The 25,974-nt window shown below is 47.2% G+C and overlaps 1 protein-coding gene across 1 annotated transcript in view; it reads left to right on the forward strand.

The window, feature by feature from the left end:
* Positions 1–1,916: 1,916 nt before the first annotated feature.
* The window catches only part of LOC114660971 (Na(+)/H(+) exchange regulatory cofactor NHE-RF2), a 51,587-nt gene continuing 27,529 nt past the window's right edge, over positions 1,917–25,974 (forward strand). Inside the window, exons 1-2 of the mRNA XM_028814016.2 lie at positions 1,917–2,498; positions 3,878–4,123. Coding sequence (XP_028669849.1) covers positions 2,292–2,498; positions 3,878–4,123 — 453 coding nt within the window. The 5' untranslated portion in view covers positions 1,917–2,291. The remainder of the gene's footprint in view (positions 2,499–3,877; positions 4,124–25,974) is intronic.

A 25,974-nucleotide genomic window follows, 5' to 3' on the forward strand; every position in this document is an offset into this window, starting at 1 on the left:
AATTGATGGATGGATGGATGTTTGAGATGCCAGTGGGTAGTGACCATTGTGCCATAGCTTGTGACGTGTTCTCTCAAAGTGCTTTTCACATACAGTAGTAGCTGACACTTACATTTCCATTTGTTCATTCTCTTGGGTTATTAGCCCCCATTAGTTGACTTTTGCATTACAGAGCAGTGAGGGTCTTTGGCTTTGCCCTTCTCTTTGACTGTTTTATAATCTGCTGGACTGGCCTTCCCTGACCCAGCAAATGTGATGGGCACACCCAAAGGAAGTACTGGCACAACTGGTAGAGATGTTAAATGATCCCAGAGCATCTCCTCCTGAATCCTGGGGCACTTTTAGCTAATGGGGCTTAGAATCACCTGAGCAGCCTAGTAAACTGCAATCCGACACCCAGCATCACAGGACCCCCTGCAGATGGCCTACTGATGCAGCCGGCCCACCAAAGACCCCTCGCCTGTCCATGTCTCACACCTACGTCAGGGTGCTGTCCATTGTCTTCGGTTCAGCATTCAATGCCATCGTCCCTCAGGCATTGATAGGTAAGCCGAGACTGCTGGGCTTCAGCTCTTCTCTTTGCAAGTAAATTTTGGGCTTTCTGCACCACTTTCTGTTGGCCCCGTCCAGGGATTTCTTCTGCCTTGCGCCCCATGCTTGTTGGGATAGGCTGTAAGGTTTCCCTGTGACCCTACTCAGTCTAATAAGATGGGTGGATGGATGGAGGAGGTCTGGAGTCTACTGACAAGTCATGTTGAGCCTCAATGAGTCGGAGTGCAGGCAGATACAGTCGGCACCCAAACCTGTGCCAGGGTAGAAGGCTAGTGTCTCAGCATGGTGCCCACAGAAGTGATGAGGTGCTCATAATGAACAATACAACAGAGTTGGTGGAGGACATTTGGCACATTAAGAAGCCGCAGAGACCAGTCGCCATCCAGGAGGAGGAGAAGTTGGTGCACAGCTACATGGGGGTCCACATGAGCAGCAAACTGCACTGCTCTGGAAAGGCACTGGCGCTGTATAAGAAGGACCAGAGCAGACTGTGCTCCCTGAAGAGATCGAGATCTTCTGATTTGGGCAGCAAGCTGCTGGAGTTGTTTTACCAGTCGGTTGTACCAGTAACGTCAGCTCCTTCACAGGACCGACTCTGGACACTCCGGGGTCTGTTGGGGAAAGTTGGATGCACTAAACAATCCTCCCCATCCCCTCCAGGGGGCGCTGTCTTTGAGCACACTTTGGCACAGCCTCACACCTCAGTGAATGAATTCACTCCGAGTGCACCTCTGGGGACCTTTTGTGCCTGCCGCCATTATGCACTTCAGCGCTTCTCTCACTCCAACCAGAAGCCACAGGAAAACAGTGCAACGTTCAGTTTGCTACTTCTTTGTTCCCATTGTATTAATTAACTACTATTGTTTGTTTTGCATTGTCTTATACTTTGACTCGTTATCTGTTTACGTGTTTCAGTTTTTTGTTTGGCTGTGCCTGGCGCCTTGTCCTTGGATTGTTCCCATTTTGCGCCCCGTGTTGACTGGGAAAGGCTCCAGCTCAGGATAAAGTGAGCTTGGAGAATTCATTGATGAATGGATGTTTTTCTCGATGGTATGTATTTCAATTTCCACTAATGTTAGGCGGGAGGTACCCGTTCGTGCGAGTTCTGGGTGTCAGACTCTTAGTAGGAGAAGGGTGTCAAGGCGTGCCAGCCGCCATACTGATATCGTAAGACATTCCTGAGTAACGGTGTACTCAGCTGCTCAGGAATTTGGCCGCACCAGTCAGTCCCTCGGCCTCCTCCAGGCATAACTGGTCCCTTCGCCTGCTCGCTCACGCGCTCTTTCAGCCTACAAGTGTCAATAACTCGCCCCGCCCCGCCCCGCCCCTCGAGGTTTCTCCGCCCCTCGGCCTGGGCGGCGCTCCGTCGCACTTCTCCTGACCGAGCGGAGCGCCGATCCTCGCACTGCTGGCTTTACGCGGTCTTGAAAGGATTAAAGAGAAAGTCGGGCAGCGAAGAACTGAAAACGAAAGACAGACAGACAGGCGGCCTGGACGGGATGCCCCGCGGCGTTCGGCCCCACTGACGCGTTTATCTCGCGGAGTGTTTTTTTTTTTTTTTTTTAAACTGAGAGTCACGGGAGCGCGCACTTCTCCAAGACTTTACCGAGTCGCGAGAGCGCGCACTGCTTCAAGACTTTTCTCCACAGAGCCGCAGAAGCGCGCGTCTCGTTCCCAGACTTTATCTTTTCAAAAGGTGTTTGGGGGCCACGGCCCCCCGCCGCGTGGAACTGGCAGACATGTCCAAAGACCTGATACCGCGGCTCTGCTGCATGGTGAAGGGAGACAACGGCTACGGCTTCCACCTTCACGGCGAGAAAGGAAAGAGCGGCCAGTACATCCGTAAGGTAGAGCCCGGCTCACCGGCCGAGGCGGCGGGACTGCGAGCAGGAGATCGTCTGGTGCAGGTGAACGGGCGCAACGTGGAGCGAGAGACACATCACCAGGTGAGCGAGCGTGGCCCCCAAACGCCGTCTTGTAGGTGGAAGAGAAGACGCGAATGCTGGGAGGGAGGGAGTGCGTGCGCCCGCCGGTCGTGTCGTTAGCAGATGGCAGCCGGGACAGTTTTAGGACTCCGTGAAAAGTAAAGCTGACGTTTCCTGCGATCTGCCTGATCTTTTAATACCCATCCAATGGTGGCAAAATGGGTGAACTGGGGGGTCTTTATCTGTGTGTCACTCTTCTGGGGGGCATGGACTGTTGGGAGGGTCGTTTTGTGGGACACTTAATGTGTGTCGCTGTTTAGCGTGTGACATTACTGAGGGACGTCCAGGTTGTGTGTGGCCGAGGGGACCACGGCGGACATTTCGATTTGAGTCGGACAGACAGCAGATGTTGTCACCGCCCGTGTAACTTGCACTCCGTGGACTTGGGGTCGTCACTGGGTGTCCAGACTGTTGTGAGAGGTGTGCCATGCTGCTTACCCCCTGCCCGCACCGTGCCCTTGATGAATTCATTCACTATCTGCATTGTCCCCAATGTTAACGTGAGCATGTCTGACATATGGGGCTGCTTGACTGGCACACATCTCTGATGGTAGACATGACCTGTCCTGGACTGGACTGCAAGATGGCCCCGGGGGGGGTCTTTGGATCCCCAAGTGCCAGGTCGCTGCCACCGAGTGCTACTGGATCTGTGGGACCCTGATGAGATGCCAGGGTGTTCCACAACCTCCGACATGAAACGACAACAATGAATAGCAGAAACCCAACTGGGTCACATCCACTGTAAACCCGATGTTTGAAACCTGCCAGCGCTGTGTGGTGAAGGTGTGCCATGCAGCTTAACCTTTGTGTGCATTGAGAGGAGTCCTGCCCTTCCCTATCTGCTGCCACTCTTTGGCCTTCGTTATCATGTTAAAGTGGGCATGTCGGGCACTTTTAGGGCACAGTTGCCATCCATCTCTGATTGTAGATGTGACCACTACGGCTAACCCCCGGGTCTGTGACCCCTCCAAGCAGCCCAGCTGTGTTGGCATGGCGTGTGGTAGTGGTAACACCATAAATCAATTGTAAAGTTTTCCTTTCATTTCCCCTGCCCACTCCTGTGTGCCCACATGCCATGCTTATACCTCTCCGCTGGGTGCAGCGGTATGTGGGTGTGTCTGTCTGTTCATCTGAATTTCCAGGAAATTTGGAACTTCACGCAGCGACCTTGCCAGCTGTGTCTCTCTGTGTGTGTGTTTTTGGGGCTCCTCTGCATGCTTACCTTCAAATAGCAATTACAGGCACCCATCCCATTTTCAGGATGCCCCCCCCCCCCTCCAATGCCACCCTTCACCCCAACGTGTAACTGAAGCTCATTTCCCATTTAATTCTGCTGCTAGGTGGTCCAACAGATCAAAGCCCAGGAACTTGAAACGCGCCTCCTAGTGGTGGACAAGGAGACGGATGAATTCCTGCGCAGCCTGCACCTCACGGCCACAGAGGAGATGGCACACACGGGTATCCTGGTGCCAGCCAGTCCGCAGGACGTCAAGGAGAACGGCACCTTCTGGAAGCAGCCATCAGTGCTGAGCAGTGGGGAGATGAATAAGCAGTCGCCCAGGAGCACGTTGGACAATGGCAGGAGGGTAAGTGCTGGAGGATCATGGGAGATCCCAAAAGAGAAGGAACTTGGGGTGGCTTTGGTTGGTTTGATGTCCAGTGGGAGGCCTGGACCTCAGGAGAAGTGGAGGTAGAATCTGCAATGTTGGTGGGATCTACTGTATGGGATGGAGGGTCTCGTCCTCGGAAGATGTGAGGGCACTCATTTTTTTTTTTCTTCAATATTTTTTCTCTTGGGTTGGCAAACTGATGCTGCCCTCTTTGTTCCTTCTCGCCCAACACCTCGTCTCACCCATTGTCATTCCGTGGTGGGGCGGCGCTGCGGTGTGAGTGATTCCAGATTTACTGTTGGGCGCCAGATCACCTCGACATGCGGGGGTTTCCAGTTACAAGGGGCCTCGTTTACAAGGCAGGTCATTGCAGAAGAGGAAGTCTATAAAATCTGGACCCAATTAGACCGCCGGCGCCCCAGCTGACTACAAGCAGGTGCCCCCCCCCCACCCTCCGCCTGCCCAGCGGCACATGGCGTGTGCAGTCTGATCGAGCACCTCCCCACTTCACACTGCCATCCACGGCTCCTTTTTCTCCAGCAGTTTTGTTTCTGTCCTCCGTGTTGGTGGCATTGCGTAGTTGCCCACAAGGGTCCTGGCACTCTCAGTGCCAGAAAGGGTTGGCAGGTCCATAAATCTCTGCCAAGTGGCCAAAGTTCTGAACAGTGTGTTCTGTCTGGAGGTCACAGAAACCCCGGAGGATGCCATCCTTGGGAGATTGGCATACAGTCATTTGGGCAACATACATGGTGCCAACAGGTGGAAAACTGGGTGAAAAGCTAGACCAAAGATTCAAGGGCGAGGAGTTGCTGCACGAGGGTCATTTTCTGAGCTCTCTGTTTAAGGGTCTCATTTGCCCATGCTCGTCTTGGTGTGCCAAAGGAGCAGCACGTGCCTCCCTTGTGATGCCAGACAGATGGCCAGGTGGGTTTCCTTGTTTGATGTGACTGGCGCTACAAGGACACTGGGCTGCTGGAGATTTCTTATCTGGTGGTCTTAACGTTATTCTTGGCCTATGGTGAGGTCATCCCACTTGTACCCGGCTGATGGGTTGCTTAGTGCCAATGTAGTTTCCCCTCATGTGCCATTAGGGCTTAATCAATAAGCATACTCAGTGGCATCAGATTTTCAAAGGGGCATGGGGGGTCCTTAAGTGAAACCTGCAACTGAGGACCATCAGTTGCGACTGGCAGACACCTCAGGACAGCTGAAAGGGCAATGCCACACGACAGGCTGTTCACACCTGGTAAGTGGCTTGGCACTGGCTGCTTGAGTGTCCGTCAGAGGTCAAACTCTGACCACATGTCTCCGAGTCATAATCCGGGTGGCAGAGTGCAGCTGGCTGGTAAAAGTGTTGATTCGTTTGTTGAGTTCAATGCCGGCTCTTGGCACCTTCCCACCTAAGTCTGATTAAAGGTGCCCCACTGAACCAACACCTTCTGCCGCAGCACCCTGCTCCACTAGCTTGTATCATCTCACTGCAGCGTCAACAGAGTGATGAATGGAGACAAAGACTCGGGCATGGCGGGCAGTCGGACAAGCATGGCATTCTTCAGCCGCTCACAATGTCTTGTTTCATGCCATTGTCTGCTTGTGTTCCTCCTGCCATACGCCGGTGCCGGCAGCGGACTTCTGGATGCGTCTAAAAGGTGCCAGTCGCTGTATGCTCTGTCCAGAGGACAAGCGAGCATCCTGCTGGCACTGGAGGGGTCAGGTTGGCTGCAGCTGTGCCGTCGTCCATTATGTTATGTTAGCCATACGGGACAGGTAGGGTTTAGGTTGTGTTCAGGGACGAGAGCGACTTCTTGCCCTGCCCAGGTGGATTGATGTCATATAAAAAATAATTGACCATATCATGAAAAGGTGCCATATAAAACTGCATGCCATAAAGATAGAATGGAAAGGCGCTGTGCCCGGGTGGCACGACTGCAATATGATGAAGTGTGTGGGTCCTATAGGATTAAACACACCGCACTTTCTGAGAGAGGCACTATATGGGACTATATGCGCCCTGCTTTGCTTCTGAGGTGAGGCCATCCCAGTTGTACCCAGCTGATTGGTTGCTTAGTGCCAATGTAGTTTCCCATCATGTGCCATTAGGGCTTAATCAATAAGCATACTCAATGGCATCAGTTTTTCAAAGGGGTGTGAAGGTCCTTATGTGAAAACTGCAAGTGAGGACCATCGGTTGTGACTGACAGACACCTTGGGACAGATGAAAGGGCAATGCCACACGACAGGCTGTTCACACCTGGCAAGTGGCCTGGCACTGGCTACTTTATCTGCTTTGGTCACAAAAAGCTCACTAGGAAAGGTGGGTCATAAAATGGGCTCGCTGGGCAATGAAGTTCCTATCTAAGTTTAGGATGGCCTCTCGTAAAGCTGTGTAGGAAATCCAAAGTGTCCCTTGAAGGGCACAAGGGTAAGAGTGCAGTAGAGCCCCTCAGCCCTCACCATGAAAGGCGCTATATAAGGACTCTTACTTACTGGAGTGCACTCATCGTGAAGTAAAGACGGCAGATGGGGACACTGAAAGGCCCCGCTGTATTCATGTTGTTATTATTATTATTATTATTATAAAGTGGCCCTTGGAGAAGACGCACTATAACTCTGCTCAGTATGAAGTGCCAGAGAATTCCAGCTGCCAGTGTGAGGTTTGCTTTGCTTCTCCTCGCTGCACTCCGGTTTATTTATTTATTTATTTATTTTTTGGATATATCAGTATGCCGTATTTTGGAATGGCCCCCATGCCATCATGATGGGCTCCGGTCACGGGCATGCTAAGCCGGTTTGGTGGTAGATCAACTGCCAGCATCTACTGGTAAAGGTGCCACAGAAAGAGAAAGGCACAACATGAATTAACATCTGACTTTGTGAAAATTGACTCTAAAATCCACAACTCTAAAAAAAAAAAAAGGTGATCAATGAAGCAGATTTAATACTCCATAATACTCCTGGCCACGGTGAAAGGCGCCGTATGAATCCAAAGATCAACCCTGGGCTGGGCTTGAAATCGAAGGGGACTGCGAAAGGCTCGTCCATAAAGACCTGAATGAGGAGAGTGGAGGAGACTGGAGAGTAGGCGCTATATAAACTTGTGGTCTGATGAATGGATTATTTATTTGTTTATTAATTTTATTTATTTGTTTATTTATTTTATTTATTTATTTATTTGTTTATTTTATTTTTTGTGCTGATTATTACTTCAGTTGTTTTTTTTTTTTTTTTCCTCACTCCTGTCACTCTTAACACTTTATTCATTTTTCTGGAAACTTGTGATTTGCACCGACAGGCCGCGTGCCACCATGACATGCAGGGGCTGGTGGGTCCGTCCGTCCACTCGCCCTCCTGTCGCACATCTGGCAGGGTGCTTGACATTTCCTCCCTCCTGACGCCTCTCATGATTGGCAGACGCGGCTCGGCTCGACTTGACATGTGCCAGCTGAGTGACTTCCAGATGTTCTGGCCTCATCCCTGGGGTCTGATGCTCTGGAATGCTTGGAGCGCGAATCGGTGACAATGGATTTGCACGGCTTTTAGAGGGTGGCATGGGGGGGGGGCCCCACAGAAGGATGGAATGCATATTTGAGTGGGGGGGGGGGTTCGATTGGAGGGGTGGAAGGTCCTCCGGCTGCCCGTCAGAGGTCAACTCCACAGCCAATCACAGCCTCCCGCTCTTTAATATGTGCATTCTAATGAAAGTCAAATAAATAAATTTACAAACACCGAGAGCTTAATGTGCTGCACCTACATGATGCCATTCTAAATCTGCGCATGAGCGAGCCGTGTGACAGACTGGCATCCTCGCCCCAAGCTGCTCTCTCCTTTGTGCCCAGTTTTGCCTGAAAGAGGCTGGTGCCCTGTCCAGGGCTGCTCCTTGCCATGTGCCTGATGTTAACTGTGATAGACTGGCACCCAATCTAGCAATGATGCTGGTCAGTGCCCACAGAACTAAGGGAGCACTACCCACCGGTCAGCATTTAAACAAGCCCGCTGCCAGTGTTTACTGAAGAGCCTGTCAGACCACCTTAAAGCCACTGAGGTCAGCACCCGCACCCACCACACAATGAAACAGTTTGGGATCCTGTTTGGCAAACCCCCAAAGCAGACATGTGGTCCAGTCTCACCCTCCGGAAATGACCCTCTATCTGCTGCAGCCAGGTGTTACGTGGGCGTCCCTTTGCCCTGGTCCAGCCGCTCGTGTCCTCAACAATGACCTGGATCATCCTCGGGTAATCGCGCCACATAACCATAATGCCATAACTGACACTCCCGCACAGTGCAGGTCATGTGCCTCATTTGGGACCCCATGAGCAACACAAAGTTACACCAGTGGTACCCAAGGACCCTCTGAAGTGACACACATGAAGGAGTCCAGTCTTGGTCTCAGGTCACTGGATAGCGTCCATGTCTCACAAACAGGAAGCACCAGGACTCTAAAGACTTGGACCTTCGTCCTTTTGTGCCACACACCCCTTTAAAGTGACATCATGACCCCCCAATCCATCTACTGACTCCATAGGAAGAGTCACCAGAGTCGCATGGATGTCACTGCAGAGGTCGAAACTCGGACAGACACACTGCTGATGGCTGTGCCCAAGAGGTCACTAAAGGCCTGGCTCTTTGGTTTTTATCAGGACCCCTCACTCAGTCTCTCGAGACCCCCGATCAGAGCCTCCATTGAAGATCACAGCATTGTCAGTAAAGTCAAGATCAGTGAATCTCTCTTCACCAACAGATGCCCCCCAGCTGCTGGACCCCCTGATCCTGCCCACCACCCAGTCCATGCAAGCGTCAAACAGAGTAGGAGCAGAACACGCTGCTGACGGACCCCAGAATCAGCCGGGAGAAACGCAGAGGGTCTGCCCCGTCCACTCTGTGTACCAGCACTCCCAGTACCAGAGGACAGGCTGGCCGGGATATCCAGCAACCTTGAGGGGGTCCCACGAAGTCTCAGGATGTCCCACAGGGATCCCCCCCCCAAGGTTACTGGATATGATTCAAAGCCATTGAGGGCTTAAATTACATTCCTGATAATCTAAGAAGATCCAGAGAAATTAAGGAGAGTCGGTGTGTGTCATATAGCGCCTTTCACTCCTTCGAAAGGCACAAAGCAAACTATGTCAACGTAAAAGCGAACGAACACTCGCACTGTTGAGATCGTGAATTCACACGTACACATACTGCATATTCAGGCTGGCACACGGGTGAGTTTAGTCCTGTCTGGGCTGTCCTCCTACATCACAAAGACAGATGTGAGTGAATGTGCCCTGCAGAGGACTGGCATCCTGCCCAGCTTTGGTTCCTGCCCTTCACCTGGTGCTGCCAGGATGGGCAGCAGCTCCTGATGGCCCTGAACTGAAGTGATCGGGTTCAAGAAACTGATGGACGGCTAACGTGAAAAAGAAATGCAGATAATGAGGCAGAACAGAAAGCGCAGCTCAGATACAGTAATCCGCATTTATGAGGTTTACTGCTAATGTAAAGTGCCCAATAAATAAGATTTATTATTATTATTATTTATTTATTTCTACAAATCTGAGTTTTGGTGTATTGATTTGTATTATCGTTACGAATAAAAATCCGATTTGATAAAGGAAGACCGCAGGGTAATGAAGGCATCAATGAGAGCCAACTGTCGGCACTGGACAGAAAAGAGAAGCACAGTGAGGGTCATTTTTATATAGCGCCTTTCACCGTGAGCCCCAACACAATACAACATAATCGGGTCAAGCAGAAGGCAATTCAAGTCTTTTCTTAAAAAAGCATCTAAAATTAAAAGCCGCATAATTGAGATATGAGAAAATCCTTCATAAGGTGGGAACAAAAAACCGTTAAGGGTCATCTGGCAAACAAAACTAATGGTGGGCTTTGGGCCCTCGGGGCTGACAAAAGAAACGAATCCATTCAGACCGGCGTCCCTCATGGCATAGAGGGTGACGGTGGGGAGTCGTCTTGTCACCCATCCTTTAATTCTCTAAATGTATTCATGAGCCGTTGTGCCTTTCTCCAGGTGTGTTGTGGGGGGCACATTAAGTAGTAATGGGGGGTCTCGTCCATTCCACCCTGCAGAGCCTTCAGTTTCACACACATATACTGTAAGCGTGTTTGTCTTATATAGCACCTTTCCTGATGAGCTCCATGTCTGTTGTCCACTGCAGACCACCTCTCAGATTGCTGGTGTTTGTCCCCCCCCACCACGTAGAGCTGTAAACCCCTCCATGTATTCATTTTACTTCGTGTCTTTGTTGGTGTGATATGGACAGGTCGGTGAATTGGGTTGCAGGCACCGCTCTGCACACCAGTGGATGTGACATGGCACGCTTCTCTCTCCCTCCTCCTTGATGCCCTTGGTCACGTGGCGCACCCCTCCCACTGTCTATTGGCAGGATGGCCCCCTCTGTGTGTGGGTCGACGCCATCTGTGTTACGGAGATAAGTGACAAGGGAGCCCTGATAGCAGCGACGTGACTTCGGTCAGAAAAGCACAAGGTGCGTCTGTGGGGCCATCTTAGCCAGAAACGGCACAGCTTGGGCAGGGCTGGATGAAAGTGTTTCTATATAGCGCCTTGAATTACAAGCACGACTATCACTGTCAGGCAGTCTGTGTCAGTCAGCTGTGGGATTTGAACCACAGATCTGGTTCACAGTCTGCTGCCTCTTAGGGACATCGCCACCCCCCCCCCCCCTTCCTGAAAATTCTTGTTGATTTCCCACATTGTCCTCCAGTGGGCCCTCCTTGAGGGCACCGCCCTGACCCCCGTGGTCACACTGGGCAGTGGCGCCCCCACCCATCCTGTCGCGCCGATGTTTACAACTGCATGCGTCTTCCAGCTTTTCTTGCTCCCGTGTCTGACTTTAACAGACAGCCTTTTGTTTTTCAGCAGTCACTTGCTGGGGTGCGGCCCAACGTGCATACATGAAACGTAGAGACCTGAAAGGGCACGGACATTGTGACAAGGAGAATGTCCTCAGTAGTTCACTGTCTAGTCAGGAGGGGTGCGCCATCAGGAGAAAACTCTGACCATGGGATTTGGGATGGAGGAGAAACTGGCAAAATACAGTAGGTGTGACTGGGCCTTCTAGGGAAAAGAGAGGAGTACAGGGAGAGCGTATGAGGGGGTAAATAGAGGAGTACAGGGAGAGTGTATGAGGGGTGAAATAGAGGAGTACAGGGAGAGTGTATGAGGGGTGAAATAGAGGAGTACAGGGAGAGCGTATGAGGGGGAAATAGAGGAGTACAGGGAGAGCGTATGAGGGGGGAAATAGAGGAGTACAGGGAGAGTGTATGAGGGGGGTAAATAGAGGAGTACAGGGAGAGTGTATGAGGGGGTAAATAGAGGAGTACAGGGAGAGTGTATGAGGGGGTAAATAGAGGAGTACAGGGAGAGTGTATGACAGGGAGAGCGTATGAGGGGGTAAATAGAGGAGTACAGGGAGAGTGTATGAGGGGGTAAATAGAGGAGTACAGGGAGAGCGTATGAGGGTGAAAATAGAGGAGTACAGGGAGAGCATATGAGGGGGGAAATAGAGGAGTACAGGGAGAGCGTATGAGGGGGGAAATAGAGGAGTACAGGGAGAGCGTATGAGGGTGAAAATAGAGGAGTACAGGGAGAGTGTATGAGGGGGTAAATAGAGGAGTACAGGGAGAGCGTATGAGGGTGAAAATAGAGGAGTACAGGGAGAGCGTATGAGGGGGGAAATAGAGGAGTACAGGGAGAGCGTATGAGGGGGAAATAGAGGAGTACAGGGAGAGCGTATGAGGGGGGAAATAGAGGAGTACAGGGAGAGCGTATGAGGGTGAAAATAGAGGAGTACAGGGAGAGCGTATGAGGGGGAAATAGAGGAGTACAGGGAGAGCATATGAGGGGGGAAATAGAGGAGTACAGGGAGAGCGTATGAGGGTGAAAATAGAGGAGTACAGGGAGAGTGTATGATGGTGAAAATAGAGGAGTACAGGGAGAGCATATGAGGGGGGAAATAGAGGAGTACAGGGAGAGCGTATGAGGGGGGAAATAGAGGAGTACAGGGAGAGCGTATGAGGGTGAAAATAGAGGAGTACAGGGAGAGCGTATGAGGGTGAAAATAGAGGAGTACAGGGAGAGTGTATGAGGGTGAAAATAGAGGAGTACAGGGAGAGCGTATGAGGGTGAAAATAGAGGAGTACAGGGAGAGCGTATGAGGGGGGAAATAGAGGAGTACAGGGAGAGCGTATGAGGGGGGAAATAGAGGAGTACAGGGAGAGCGTATGAGGGGGGAAATAGAGGAGTACAGGGAGAGCGTATGAGGGGGGAAATAGAGGAGTACAGGGAGAGCGTATGAGGGTGAAAATAGAGGAGTACAGGGAGAGTGTATGAGGGGGTAAATAGAGGAGTACAGGGAGAGCGTATGAGGGTGAAAATAGAGGAGTACAGGGAGAGCGTATGAGGGGGAAATAGAGGAGTACAGGGAGAGCGTATGAGGGGGGAAATAGAGGAGTACAGGGAGAGCGTATGAGGGTGAAAATAGAGGAGTACAGGGAGAGCGTATGAGGGGGAAATAGAGGAGTACAGGGAGAGCGTATGATGGTGAAAATAGAGGAGTACAGGGAGAGTGTATGAGGGGGGAAATAGAGGAGTACAGGGAGAGCGTATGAGGGGAAATAGAGGAGTACAGGGAGAGAGTACACTCTCCCTGTACTCCTCTGTTTTGCCCCCTCATACACTCCCCTGTTCTCCTCTCCCTGTACTCCTCTATTTGCCCCTCTCTTTTCTGGGTTCTCCGGATCTTCATTGTAAACGGTGCTATATAAAGTGCCCGTGTGAACCGTGGGCAAAGTACGCCACCTGTCTGGTTTCACATTTTAAAATGGCGCTCCACAGGTGTACTCTGAGTACTAAACTTGCTTTGGGATGACGTTCTCTGTAAAAGGCGCTTTATAATATCGAGTTTTTAAACTTACTTTAAAGGGCAAACTTGAAATTCCTTAAGTTGCGAGTGGTGTTTACTTGTAACCTAAGATTTAACGGTTATGGAAATTTATTTGTCCCCAGGGGGAATTTGTCAGCCTCTGTAGCTGACTATAAATGTGCCGCGCTTTACGGTGCCATTCCTTGTCAAAGGCGCTTTATAATAAGAAGATTTCTCGTGAGAGTCTCTCACAAACCAACGTTGGGTGCCCAGGTAGATGGACAGACCACCCTTTAGTTGCACTTTAATTCTGTCATGAAATGAATTGCCCACAGCTTAGTTAGGCGGGGGGTCTGTAGGTAAAGCGCCCCTCGTGTGCTCCCCAGTGGTCTCCATTAACTTCTTACCTCCCCATCACAGGAAATTTAGGTGGGTGACCGCTACATTGTACTCGCAGGTGAGGCCCCCCTTGACGTCAGGGAGTCCTGTGGGGCGCTATACAGTATCTCTTGGGTTAAGTAAGCAGCAGTGGCTGGTGACATCGGCATTGCAGTTTGACCTAACGAGATCGAGGCTAATCGAGGCTTAGAAGGAGACAGCAGATGACACACGCGTGACAGCGTAAGCCGCTTTTACAGGAGCCACAAAGAACTCCCGGAGGCTGGAATGTGATGACACACCACCTGAGAGCTGGTGGCTCTGCTGCCACCGTCGCCTGGTCAGTCGGCCAGCGGGTGGGTTTACGTTTTGGTGTGAGGCTCAAAGAAGAGGCCTCTGCTTTGTGTGACTTAAACAAGGCGGCCCTTTGTAGCAGCGCTGTGGGGGCTGGGAAACCGCTGGACGCACAGTAAATGGCCAGCGGTCAGCCTGGGGGGGGGGTCAGTTTTAAACAAGCAGCTTCTCACCACCCTGACTGCTGCTAGCTGTTTGTGTTCCAGACGTTAATTTCTATGAATGTTCACATCTCCACATTGCTGTCAGATCCCAGTAACCAGGACAGTAATTCTATCAGACAGCCTTAGTCGGCTCCTAATGAGTAGTTTCTTGGTGGGCTTAATCAACCAGAGGAGACTTACAGGGCAGCAAGTAATGGAAACACTCGGTACCCGTGACTCTGCTTATTCAGGCCCCTGGTTACCTTGTCCCAGCTCCTCATGAGCAGCTTTTGGGAGTTCATACAAGTAAAGGAGTAAAGTCACCCTGTTTATCCATAGGCCAGAGTCATAAAGCCCACCTTCCCTTGAGCCACAAGTAAATTGCATGCTCAACAATGTCCGAGAGTTGCCTTGTCCCTGCTCCATTTGGATAAAGCTCTGACTCGCTCATCTTGTCAGAACTCCTAATGTGCAATTTTGAGAGGATACAGTGATGGTTGCCATCAAAGTGACGACTGTTACTAACCAATACCGTTGTCACCATGTCCTAATGATCAACTCTGCTGTCTACCATCCAGTGAATTCCATAATGAATGATTTCCTTTATTCTACAACAGAGTTGTCATTAGATTTATGTAATGTGAACAGCAAGATAATAACAGGACTGACATTCACTCTGTGCCTGCTCTTAAAGAGCAGCTCATAAGAGGCAGAATCAAAATCGCAATGGTCTCTGTAATCCCATCTTCTCTGCTCCTAATGAGCAGCTTTAGGGTTTACACATTTGGATGAAGCACTGAGTCATTGGACTCGAGACTCTGTGTTATAATGTCAGACCTCATCATAAGCAACTTTGGAGTGGATATGGCAACGGCCATCAAGCAATGACATTCTTTATCCACTGCTTTCTATACACTGTTCCTGCTCCTAATGAGCATCTCTTGGGTCTACTGTCCAATAACTTCTTTAATGAATCTAACCCTTTATTTTACTAAGGCAATAACTGGGCTAACCAGGTTAATATTGACTCTGCACCTGTTCTTCATGAGCAGCTCATAAGGAGCAGAAATAAATATCACAATGTGTTCTGTACTTGCTCTTCATGTGCAGCTCTGTTCCTGCTCCTAATGAGCAGCTTTGAGTGAATGCAGTGAAGATGTGTGTAAGTAAAGGCTGACCAACACGGCCTACACTCTATCCTGCTCCTAATGAGCATCTCTCAGGTCTTCTGTCCAATAAATTCTTTAATAAACGAGTTCCTTTTTCCTACTATTGAGTGGTTGCAGGATGTAAGTAACGCAAACAGCAAGGTGATAACTTGTTTAACAAGACTGACATTCACTGTGTGCCTGCTCTTAATGAGCAACCCATAAGGAGAAGAGACAAGTTAGGTGACAAATTCTGTAATCTCACTGTTCCTGCTCCTAATGAGCAACTCTAAGGTCTACTGGCCACTGAATTTCTTGACAAAACAATTCTGTAAATTTATAAATGAATGCCTCTGAGAAGTATGAGACATTAGCACGAAGGTAAGCCTGTTAACTGGTTTGCTGCTCCCCCTGTGCCCACTCTTAGTTAGCAGCTCATTAGAAGCAGAGATAATGTTTTATATTTAAACTTGACTGTAGTCCCAAAGTGACCATAAAGAACAACTTGGCACAATGAATTTCATGAGATCTGTAATCATGTCACCCCTGCTCCTAATGAGCAGCCTTTGGGTATATTTGGATCAATCACTGATATCGCTGATGTCACATCTGAGCATCTTTGGAATGGGTACAGTAATAACCATTAGGTGATGGCACTCATTAACCAACACATTCCTTGCTCCTAGTGAGCTTAAAAGTGCATCAGCAATGATGGCTACCAATCAATAGTTCTCATTAGCTAACATGTCCCTGCTCCTAATGAGCAACCCAACATATTTCTTAATGAACAAGTTGCTTCGTTTTACCATTAGCAGGTTTGCCTTTCACTCTGACTGCACTTCTCGGTGTATAGATAGAGATAAAATGGTGGTGTCTATGAAATCAGTGCCTGAACTGTCTCACCCAAGCTGATGATGAGTGGTTTGGACTGAAGGCTAATCTTGAGTTTTGATGAGTGAGCGATTGTTGTTCCTGCTCCTAGTGAGCAATGTTGAAGTTCATCTTGTCCCTGTGAGGTGGCAGCACTACCCGCTGCACTTATCAGGGTTAAATTGGACCCTGCATTGCCTTATTGAAATGTGTCTTGAGGAACTTTGGAGAGTGCAGCCCCTAGTGACTACTGAGTATGTTTTTTTTTAATCTCTTTTAAATGATTCTCTTTAGCCAGCTCCTAATGAGCATCATCAGGCTCAGTATATTTAGATGGGTTCTTATCTCTTTTAAGTTATATTTCCCATAATTGTCTTGTGCCAGTTCCTAATGAGCAACTTTTGATAAATTTGCTGATCTCTTTTAGTTCAGTGCCCTAGTGCTTTGTGCCAGCTCCTAATGAGCATTAATAGGGTTGATACATTTGGAGACGTTTTTATATTTGTGACACTCCTTAATTGCACTGTGCCTGTATAGACCTCATTGGAATAGGCAGAAGATACCTACAGATGGACAGATGTCAAGGGAGAAGTCCACATCAAATAAACCAAAATAAGGCAGCTGACCCAATCACTGGAGCCAACAATAAGGCCAAATAAACATTAAAGTCCTCACAGTTATACAACAACGAAAGTCTCTCACTAACCCTGTGAATTAAAGTTTGTTGTGAGAAAAATCCAACACTTTATATATGAAGCTGTGCGCTGCCATCTTTTATAGATGGGACAAGATGACTCGCACTGTCACATGACCAGCAACAGGCATAGCGACCATACAGCCGTGTACAAGGGCGACAAAATGGCTTCAATCAGCCCAAAACAAAATACTAAATGGCGTCGAGGAGACATTGTTTTATAACCGTGAAATAAATAATACCTAATACATGTATGAAGAAAAAAATTTTAAAAATTGAATGAGAAGAATCCAGGTAAGCCACAACCCAGATTTGTGGCAGTGCCAGCTCCTCATAAGCATCACTGGGGTTGATGCCTTGAAATCAGGTTTTTTAAAATCAATCTTCTAATTCTCATGTGCCAGCTCCCACTGGGCACTTTGGACCTGAATACATTTTGATATTTTTTTAAATGATCCTCCATTGGCCTGCTCCTAATCAGCTCTGTCAGCGTCAGTATATTTAGATGGATTTCCATCTGTTAAATGAGATGCTCTGTATTGTCTTGTGCCAGTTCCTAATGAGCATAGATACAGTCGATATGTTTAGGTAAGTTTTTACCTGAGTTGACTTGTGCCACCTCCTAACGAGCACCTTTAGGGTTGAGGCGAGTTAAAGACTAATTTTAAATGCATAATCTATCTTCTAATTGCCTTGTGCCAGCTCCTCATGAGGCACATTTAGGCTGATAAATTTAGATCAGGTTTTTAAAATTCATTTTTATTTGTCTTATGCCAGCTACAAGTGACCACTGTGAAGGTGAGCACATTTTGAGTTATATTTTTTAATCTTTTAAATCTCTTTAAAAGGATCCTCCTTTAGTCGGCTCCTAATGAGCACCATCTGGGTCAATATATTTAGATGGATTTTCATTTGTTAAAATTTGCATTGATACAGTTAATGCAGTTGTATCATTTTTTTTTTTAAACTCTGTTAAATTCACTTCCTAGTTGACATGTGCCAACTCCTAACGAGCACCACTAGAGTTAAAAACTGATTTTAAATGTATAATCCATGTTCTACTTGCATTGTGCCAACTTGTAATGATCAACACATTTAGTTAAAAGACACAACTGCATTATCTTAGCCCCTGATTGCCTTGTGCCAGCTCCTCATAAGCAACATCAAGGTTGATGTATTGAAATTAAGTTTTTAAAATTCTTTTAATTGCCTTGTGCCAGCTTCCATTGGCCACTTTAAAACCTCTTTTAATTAATCCACCTTTAGCCAGCTCCTAACGAGCTCCATTAAGTTCAATATATTTAGATGGATTTTCATCTCTTAAATTCAATTTCCCCATTGTCTTGTGCCAATGAGCACACATACAGTCAATATATCCATCCATTCTCCAAGCCACTATATCCTAACTACAGGGTCACGGGGGTCTGCTGGGGCCAATCCCAGCCAACACAGGGTGCAAGGCAGGAAATAAACTCCAGGCAGGGCACCAGCCCACCGCAGGGCACGCACGTGCGCACACCAACACACACCAAGCACACACCAAGCACACACTAGGGACAATTTAGGATCGCCAGTCCACCTCACCTGCATGTCTTTGGACTGTGGGAGGAATCCCACGCAGACACGGGGAGAACATGCAAACTCCACGCAGGGAGGACCTTGGAAGCGAACCCAGATGGGTCTCCTTACTGCGAGGCAGTAGCGCTACCCACTGCGCCACCGTGCCACCCCAGTCAATACATTTTGATACAATTTCTTCATATGTTAAATTCACTCCCTAGATGACTTGTGGAAGCTCCTGATGAGCACAGTGGAGGGGAATATATTTTGATATGCCGTATCTACTCGTGTTTACGTTCTCCCGCAGAGAAGTCGGGCCTTGATGTGACCGTATAATTTCTGGTATTTTATAATGTCAGTTGTATAAGTCGAATGTGGAAAGCTCGCGCTATTGGTCCAAGAGAGTCTGATATGCTAACGCCGCCCACCTGAGAGAGTCACCACGGAGCACACGGCCTTTTGTTCTCTATGTATTGTGCCTATGTGACCACACGGTGATACCCGCACTATTCCCAAGTGACGTTTGCACTGTTTTGTGTTATTTGTGTCTCACACCCTCATACACCTTTATCGTAAGAGCATCCCTTATCTGTCGATCAGAAGAAAACATGAAGCTGGTTTTAAACTAAATTTAAATTGGTAACTGCGCTGCTGCAACAAAATTCAATGTGTCTGAGATTCTGGTGCGAGATTGGAGGAGGCGAGAAGATGTGAAAATAAAAATGAAGTGTCGTATTTTTGAATGGGCGTATAAGTTGGTGTCTGATTTTGGGTTTCAAGACTTATACGTGAGTATATACGATGTATTCTTTTAAACTATTTTAAATCATCAACCTTCAGCCAGCTCCTAATCAAACTTGTTAGTATATTTAGATGCTCAATAATGCCATCTGTCACCTTGTGCCAGCTCCTAATGAGCACACACACATACAGTCAGTGCCGTTCATGACTCTGTTAAACTAGTTGACCTGTGCCAGGTGAATGTGTTTTGATATTTTTTAATCTCTCTTTTAAATCCTCCCTCTTTAGCCAATGACTGTTAATGTACTGAGATTAATCTTCAGTTTTGTCGAGTTGCCCTCTGCCAGCTCCTATTAATGCCTTTTGCCTCGTGTCGTCTCCCAGGTTTGCACGTTTACTTCTGTGACCCGACTCCGTTCTCTCTGTCACCACGTGTTCAGCGGGGTCACTTTGTCTCTCACTCTGAGTCGTCACATTTGAACTCTGCTCACCAGTCGATGTTCTCACTCCTCGTGATCAGTCACTGGTGCCGTGAAATGCCAGTTCCACCAGCTTATCCGTCACCAGCAGGTGATGAGATAAAGCACGGCCTTAACAACTTAACGCGTGCCGTGCCTACTTAGTGAATCAGAGGATCGGTGGTCTGTTCTGCGGGGCCATCAGCCGTTCTTCTGATTTCCTTTCCCGGGGAGTTAAAAAGAGGAACACAACATGGAGGCACCCGTTGAGCTCTGGCACTTGAGTTCAGAATTGTGAGTCGTTTAAATTTAAACGTCACTTCATTATTGAAGGCTAAATCTGTTCTGCCCAGAAACACGCTGGAGCGCCCTGGTGAACGGCTGCGCCGACTGTGGCTTAAGATGAGGGTGGGCAGCCGTTCCTTGGTGTATTGTTCACTTTGCTTACTTAGCCCTCAGTGAAGCTCAAAGAGGTTGACGGTGCAGGGCGACGGGCACAAGCTGTGCAGCAGCTGCGCTTCTAGCGCCCGTTCCGTGTGAACCCGGATTGCCGAGTGCTCCTCATACACTTCATGTTCTCTCGAAGCTGTGCTAATGACTTGCGTTCCCAAGGCAACAACGAGGTGCGAGGCCTGTGCCGCCGTGAGTGCCGGGTCATTTTACACGCTGGTGACGCTCGCGCGGGCAGGGCACTCTCGTAGCCCAGGAGGGTCTCAAAAACAGCAATGAGGAGGCCCAGCCTGCCAGCCACGAGACGCCCCTCGGTGCGTCTCAGCCTGTGTGGGAAGGTTTATGGAATTTTACCTGATGAACCTTCATAATAAAATGAGGCCCCAAGGGAATAATTAAAGTGCGCATTGGAAGATTAGAGCAGACGCGAGCCTCACCCTACTTACATCATGGCATAGAAAGGCAGAGCAGAGCAGAGCAAGAAGAAAAATACCAAGGCAATGACAAGAGCCAACTCCCAGGGACGTATGTACTGCCCGGTGACATTTCACCAACCACTTGGCTACTTTCAGCTTGGCATATGCCGGTCTGCTCCCTGTGATGGACTGGCACCCTGGCAAGGCTGGGATTCTATTGTGTACCCATAAGTGCCACCTCTAGACGTGGTTTAGACTTTGTGCCCAGGGTGAGCCTCTAGGCGTCATCTCTCTGTGCAGCCTGCCTCAGACAAGCTGGCGCCCCCTACAGACTTCCTCCAATCCAATTCCGGGACATGGGACGAGCGGGCACTGGGCATTGAAGGCTGGTGGGAAGGTGCGCTGCTGTCCCGTCCAGGCTGCTTTCTTGCCAGAATAGACTTTGACGCCCTTAATAGAGTCCTGAGCAAAAAAAGGAAGTACACCCCACAAAACGGGTTTTCTCCCTTAACATGTGTGGGCACATGTACAGTGGGTATAGAAAGGGATCCCCCCCCCCCCTTCGAAACGTTCCTTAAATGGATGTAATGAGAAGTCAAGCAAAGTGACCCCTTTTATTGGCTAAAATGATGACAATATGTGAGCTTTCGAGGTGACTCAGGTGACATTAAAACACACAAAGTCACATTTCTGCCCAGCTTTACTCACTCAGTGCCACCTCTAACATCCAAGTGAAAGACCTCACAGCTACAGTTCAGAAGAATTGTAAAAAATCAAAACCAAGACCTACTGAGATGAATAAAGGACCCCCCCCCCCCAGTGTCAATGTCACTTTGTTGACCCCCCTTTAGCTTTAATGACAGCCTTCTCTATCAGCTTTGCACACCTACACTGAGCCCACTTGGTATTTGCCCCCCACTCTTCTTTACAGTTTAACTGTTCAAGTTTGGTGAGCGTTGGTGGTCTGCTGTCTTCCAATCTTCTATCCATCATCCAACCTGCCATATCTTAACTACAGGGTCACGGGGGTCTGCTGGAGCCAATCCCAGCCAACAAAGGGCGCAAGGCAGGAACAATTATCGGGCAGGGCGCCAGCCCACCACAGGGCACACACACTATTGGGACAATTTAGAATCGCCAGTCGATCTAACCTGCATGTCTTTGGACTGTGGGAGGAAACCCACGCAGACACGGGGAGAACATGCAAACTCCACGCAGGGAGGACCTGGGAAGTGAACACCCAGGTCTCTTAACTGCGAGGCAGCAGCGCTACCCACTGTGCCACCGTGCCACCCTCTTCCAATCTTTCCACAGATTTCGGTCTCGGCTCTGGCCACACCAGGACATTCACTGTTTTGTGCTCAGTTTTGCTGTGTGCTTCGGGTCGTTGGCATGTTGAGAGGTGAACATTCTGCCCATCTTCAACTTTCTGGCAGAGGGTGGCAGGTCTTCCTCACGAATTTGATGGGATTTTGCCCCCTCCATTTTTCCTTCTCCCCTAACGAGAGCCCCAGGCCCCCCTCCATGCTTTACTGTCGGTATGGTGTGTTGTGGATGGTGAGCTGCATTGGTGGACTGTTTGGTGTCGAGGCCAAAGAGTTTGATTTTGGTCTCATCTGACCAGAAGACCTTTTTCCACTTGGCATCAGAATCTTCAAAGTGGCAAAGCTCAAACGAGCCTCAATGTGGCCTTTCTTGAGAAGTGCGACCCTCCCGAACAAGTCACCATTGTGGAGCGCTTGTCAAATTGTTGTCACAGGTACACCATTAATGACCAGTCTGTGCCATAAACTCCAGTAACTCCTTTAGAGTGGCCATTGGACTCTCGGTGGCCTCTCTTACCAGTTTCCTCCTTGCTCTTCCATCCAGTTTGGAGGGTCCTAGTGGTACCAAACACTTCTTTATGATGGACTTTACTGAGATCCTTGGCATTGATAAAGACTTTGAGATGTTTTGGTCTCCATCTCCTGCCTCATGTCCATCCACAACTCTGAGATCTTCTGAAAGTGGCCTGAACCCCACAGACAGTTGTTGGCTGTCAGTGGCTCTGCCAAGGAAGGGAATGAACGCTCCAGGAACAGCTGCACTAATCACACTGATTACAATTGAGCACAGCCAGTAAACCGCAATGGGAATGGTGGGTGGGCATGGACACCTGAGCGAGTTTGGGGGGGGGGGGGTCCTTTATTCATTTCACCATTTCTTGTTTTTGATTTATTAAATTCTTCTGAACTGTTGCTGTCATGTCTTTCACTTGAATGTTAGAGATGGCATTGAGTAAGTAAAGCTGGGAAGAAATATCAGTGTGTTTAAATTTAAGGCTGTGAAACCAAAAAAATGGGAATATTTCAAAGGGGGGGATTCTTTTTTATACCCACTGTAAGCAGCGTCTTTAGATAAAGGCAACATAATTGAAGAAAAATCAATGCAAATTTAACTCTGCAATAATTTATTCAACAAAAAATGAATCTGATATGCCATTTCTGTCTGTGGGGAAAGTAAGTGCCCCCCTTGGCACTAATAATTGCCCTCTCAAGTCGCTGTACCTGGAATCTCACGGCAGGCACGTCGTTCACGTTCACTTGACTAACGGCAGAGTGCTGCACGGTGTGTATTTGAATTACCCATAAGCCACTGCAAACGTGTTGCTTTGTGTCCGCTTCAAATCCGTTGGTTGCAGTTATCATGTGATTTACGGTTTTAACTCCTGAATGTTGCCGATGTTTCTTGTTGCACCGTTGTCTACAGGCTCTGCTTAAATGAAGATGAACTCTTCACACACGTTAAATAAAGCCCATGGCGTTGATTTACTCCTTCATATGACTGTAGATTAGGCAGGTTTGGGAAATGAGTGGTTTGAAGAATGCAGCAAAACAAACGTAAAGACCCTAATATTGTGAATAATATTTACAATAGTCCAATAATTGTGAATTTCCCCTTGGGATTAATAAAGTATCTATCTATCTATCTATTTATCTATCTATCTATAATATAGTGCCTTTCATCTATCTATCTATCTATCTATCTATCTATCTATCTATCTATCTATCTATCTATCTATAATATAGTGCCTTTCATCTATCTATCTATCTATCTATCTATCTATCTATCTATCTATCTATCTATCATATAGTGCCTTTCATTTATCTATCTATCTATAACATAATGCCTTTCATATATCTATCTATCTATTATATAGTGCCTTTCATCTATCTATCTATCTATCTATCTATCTATCTATCTATCTATCATATAGTGCCTTTCATTTATCTATCTATCTATAACATAATGCCTTTCATATATCTATCTATCTATTATATAGTGCCTTTCATCTATCTATCTATCTATCTATCTATCTATCTATCTATCTATCTATCATATAGTGCCTTTCATTTATCTATCTATCTATCATATAGTGCCTTTCATTTATCTATCTATCTATTATATAGTGCCTTTCATCTATCTATCTATCTATCTATCTATCTATCTATCTATCTATCTATCTATCTATCTATCTATAATATAGTGCCTTTCATATCTATCTATCTATCTATCTATCTATCTATCTATCTATCTATTATATAGTGCCATCTATCTATCTATCTATCTATCTATCTATCTATCTATTATATAGTGCCTTTCATATATCTATCTATCTATTATATAGTGCCTTTCATCTATCTATCTATCTATCTATCTATCTATCTATCTATCTATCTATCATATAGTGCCTTTCATTTATCTATCTATCTATAACATAATGCCTTTCATATATCTATCTATCTATTATATAGTGCCTTTCATCTATCTATCTATCTATCTATCTATCTATCTATCTATCTATCTATCTATCTATCTATCTATCTATCTATCTATCTATCATATAGTGCCTTTCATTTATCTATCTATCTATCATATAGTGCCTTTCATTTATCTATCTATCTATTATATAGTGCCTTTCATCTATCTATCTATCTATCTATCTATCTATCTATCTATCTATCTATCTATCTATAATATAGTGCCTTTCATATCTATCTATCTATCTATCTATCTATCTATCTATCTATCTATCTATTATATAGTGCCATCTATCTATCTATCTATCTATCTATCTATCTATCTATCTATCTATCTATCATATAGTGCCTTTCATTTATCTATCTATCTATAACATAATGCCTTTCATATATCTATCTATCTATCATATAGTGCCTTTCATTTATCTATCTATCTATATCTATCATATAGTGCCTTTCATTTATCTATCTATCTATTATATAGTGCCTTTCATCTATCTATCTATCTATCTATCTATCTATCTATCTATCTATCTATCTATCTATCTATCTATAATATAGTGCCTTTCATATCTATCTATCTATCTATCTATCTATCTATCTATCTATCTATTATATAGTGCCTTTCATATATCTATCTATCTATTATATAGTGCCTTTCATATATCTATCTATCTATTATATAGTGCCTTTCATATATCTATCTATTATATAGTGCCATCTATCTATCTATCTATCTATCTATCTATCTATCTATCTATCTATCTATCTATCTATCTATCTATCTATCTATCTATCTATTATATAGTGCCATCTATCTATCTATCTATCTATCTATCTATCTATTATATAGTGCCTTTCATATATCTATCTATTATATAGTGCCTTTCATATATCTATCTATTATATAGTGCCTTTCATATATTCATCTATCTGTCTATCAAGAAAGCCCATTGCTACACGTGATACGCTCAGTCGACAAGTGTGACCTGGAGGGTCCATAACACGTGGGGTGGGTGTAATAAAGCCCCAAATCAGAACAGTTTTAAGCACCGCCCGAGTGCACCATGTTGTAGCGCTAACAGCACATTCTGTATATCGGACCCCCGGTTGACCCCAGTGCTAATTGTCAAATATCAGTCCTCAAAATGACAGGTGCACCTCGACCTCCCAGCCATCTGATAGGCCGAAACGTGGCCTTAGGCCACACCCTACCAAACCCGTGCCCTCTGCTTTGGAGTGACATGTCACCAGCTGAGGGGACAACTAAAAACTAATTTCCCATCATGCACACCTTGAGACAGAACCCACTTTTAATGATCTGACCGGAGCACAGACCACAGGCAAGCCCCTCGTTAACGACACACAGTTAATGCAACGATCCACGCAGACTTGTGAGCCCCCCCCTTGTATTCAATGGCAGAGGGTCAAGTATGGCTTGTTAACTGTCTCCCGATGGGTTGCTCCTCTGTGACTGTTGGTGGCACCCCCCCAAAAACGGGGATGACTGCTGGTGCCAGTTCCTCAAGGGAGTACCCCGGTTTGCCATTTGTCATGCACAGGGTCTCGAAGACACTAAGAAGGGCAAGATTAGGTCACGAGGAACAGAAAGTTTAAGAGCCACTGCAGTAGCTGATTGACCGGTGCCAGTTCTGGTCAGGAAACCCGATTTCTGCTGAGCTGCCCACCAAGTGTCTTTATTAAAGTCTTATGATAGACCCCAGTTCTACAGTATATAGTGCCTTTTCATAAGACGCACATCCTTTTTTTACGACGGCGGGTTCTTGTAGCCTGTGTGCCCCCTGCCTCGGCCGGTCTCTTTGCTCGCACAGAAGCTGCCAGTCAGGTTGAGTGCCACTCATTTCCCTGTCAAGTGGCTCTTTTGCAATTCAAAGGCGCTCGGCTCATTGTCTGCTCACAAGTTCCC

Source organism: Erpetoichthys calabaricus, chromosome 11, assembly GCF_900747795.2.
Source record: "Erpetoichthys calabaricus chromosome 11, fErpCal1.3, whole genome shotgun sequence".
Classification (NCBI taxonomy): Eukaryota; Metazoa; Chordata; class Cladistia; order Polypteriformes; family Polypteridae; genus Erpetoichthys; species Erpetoichthys calabaricus.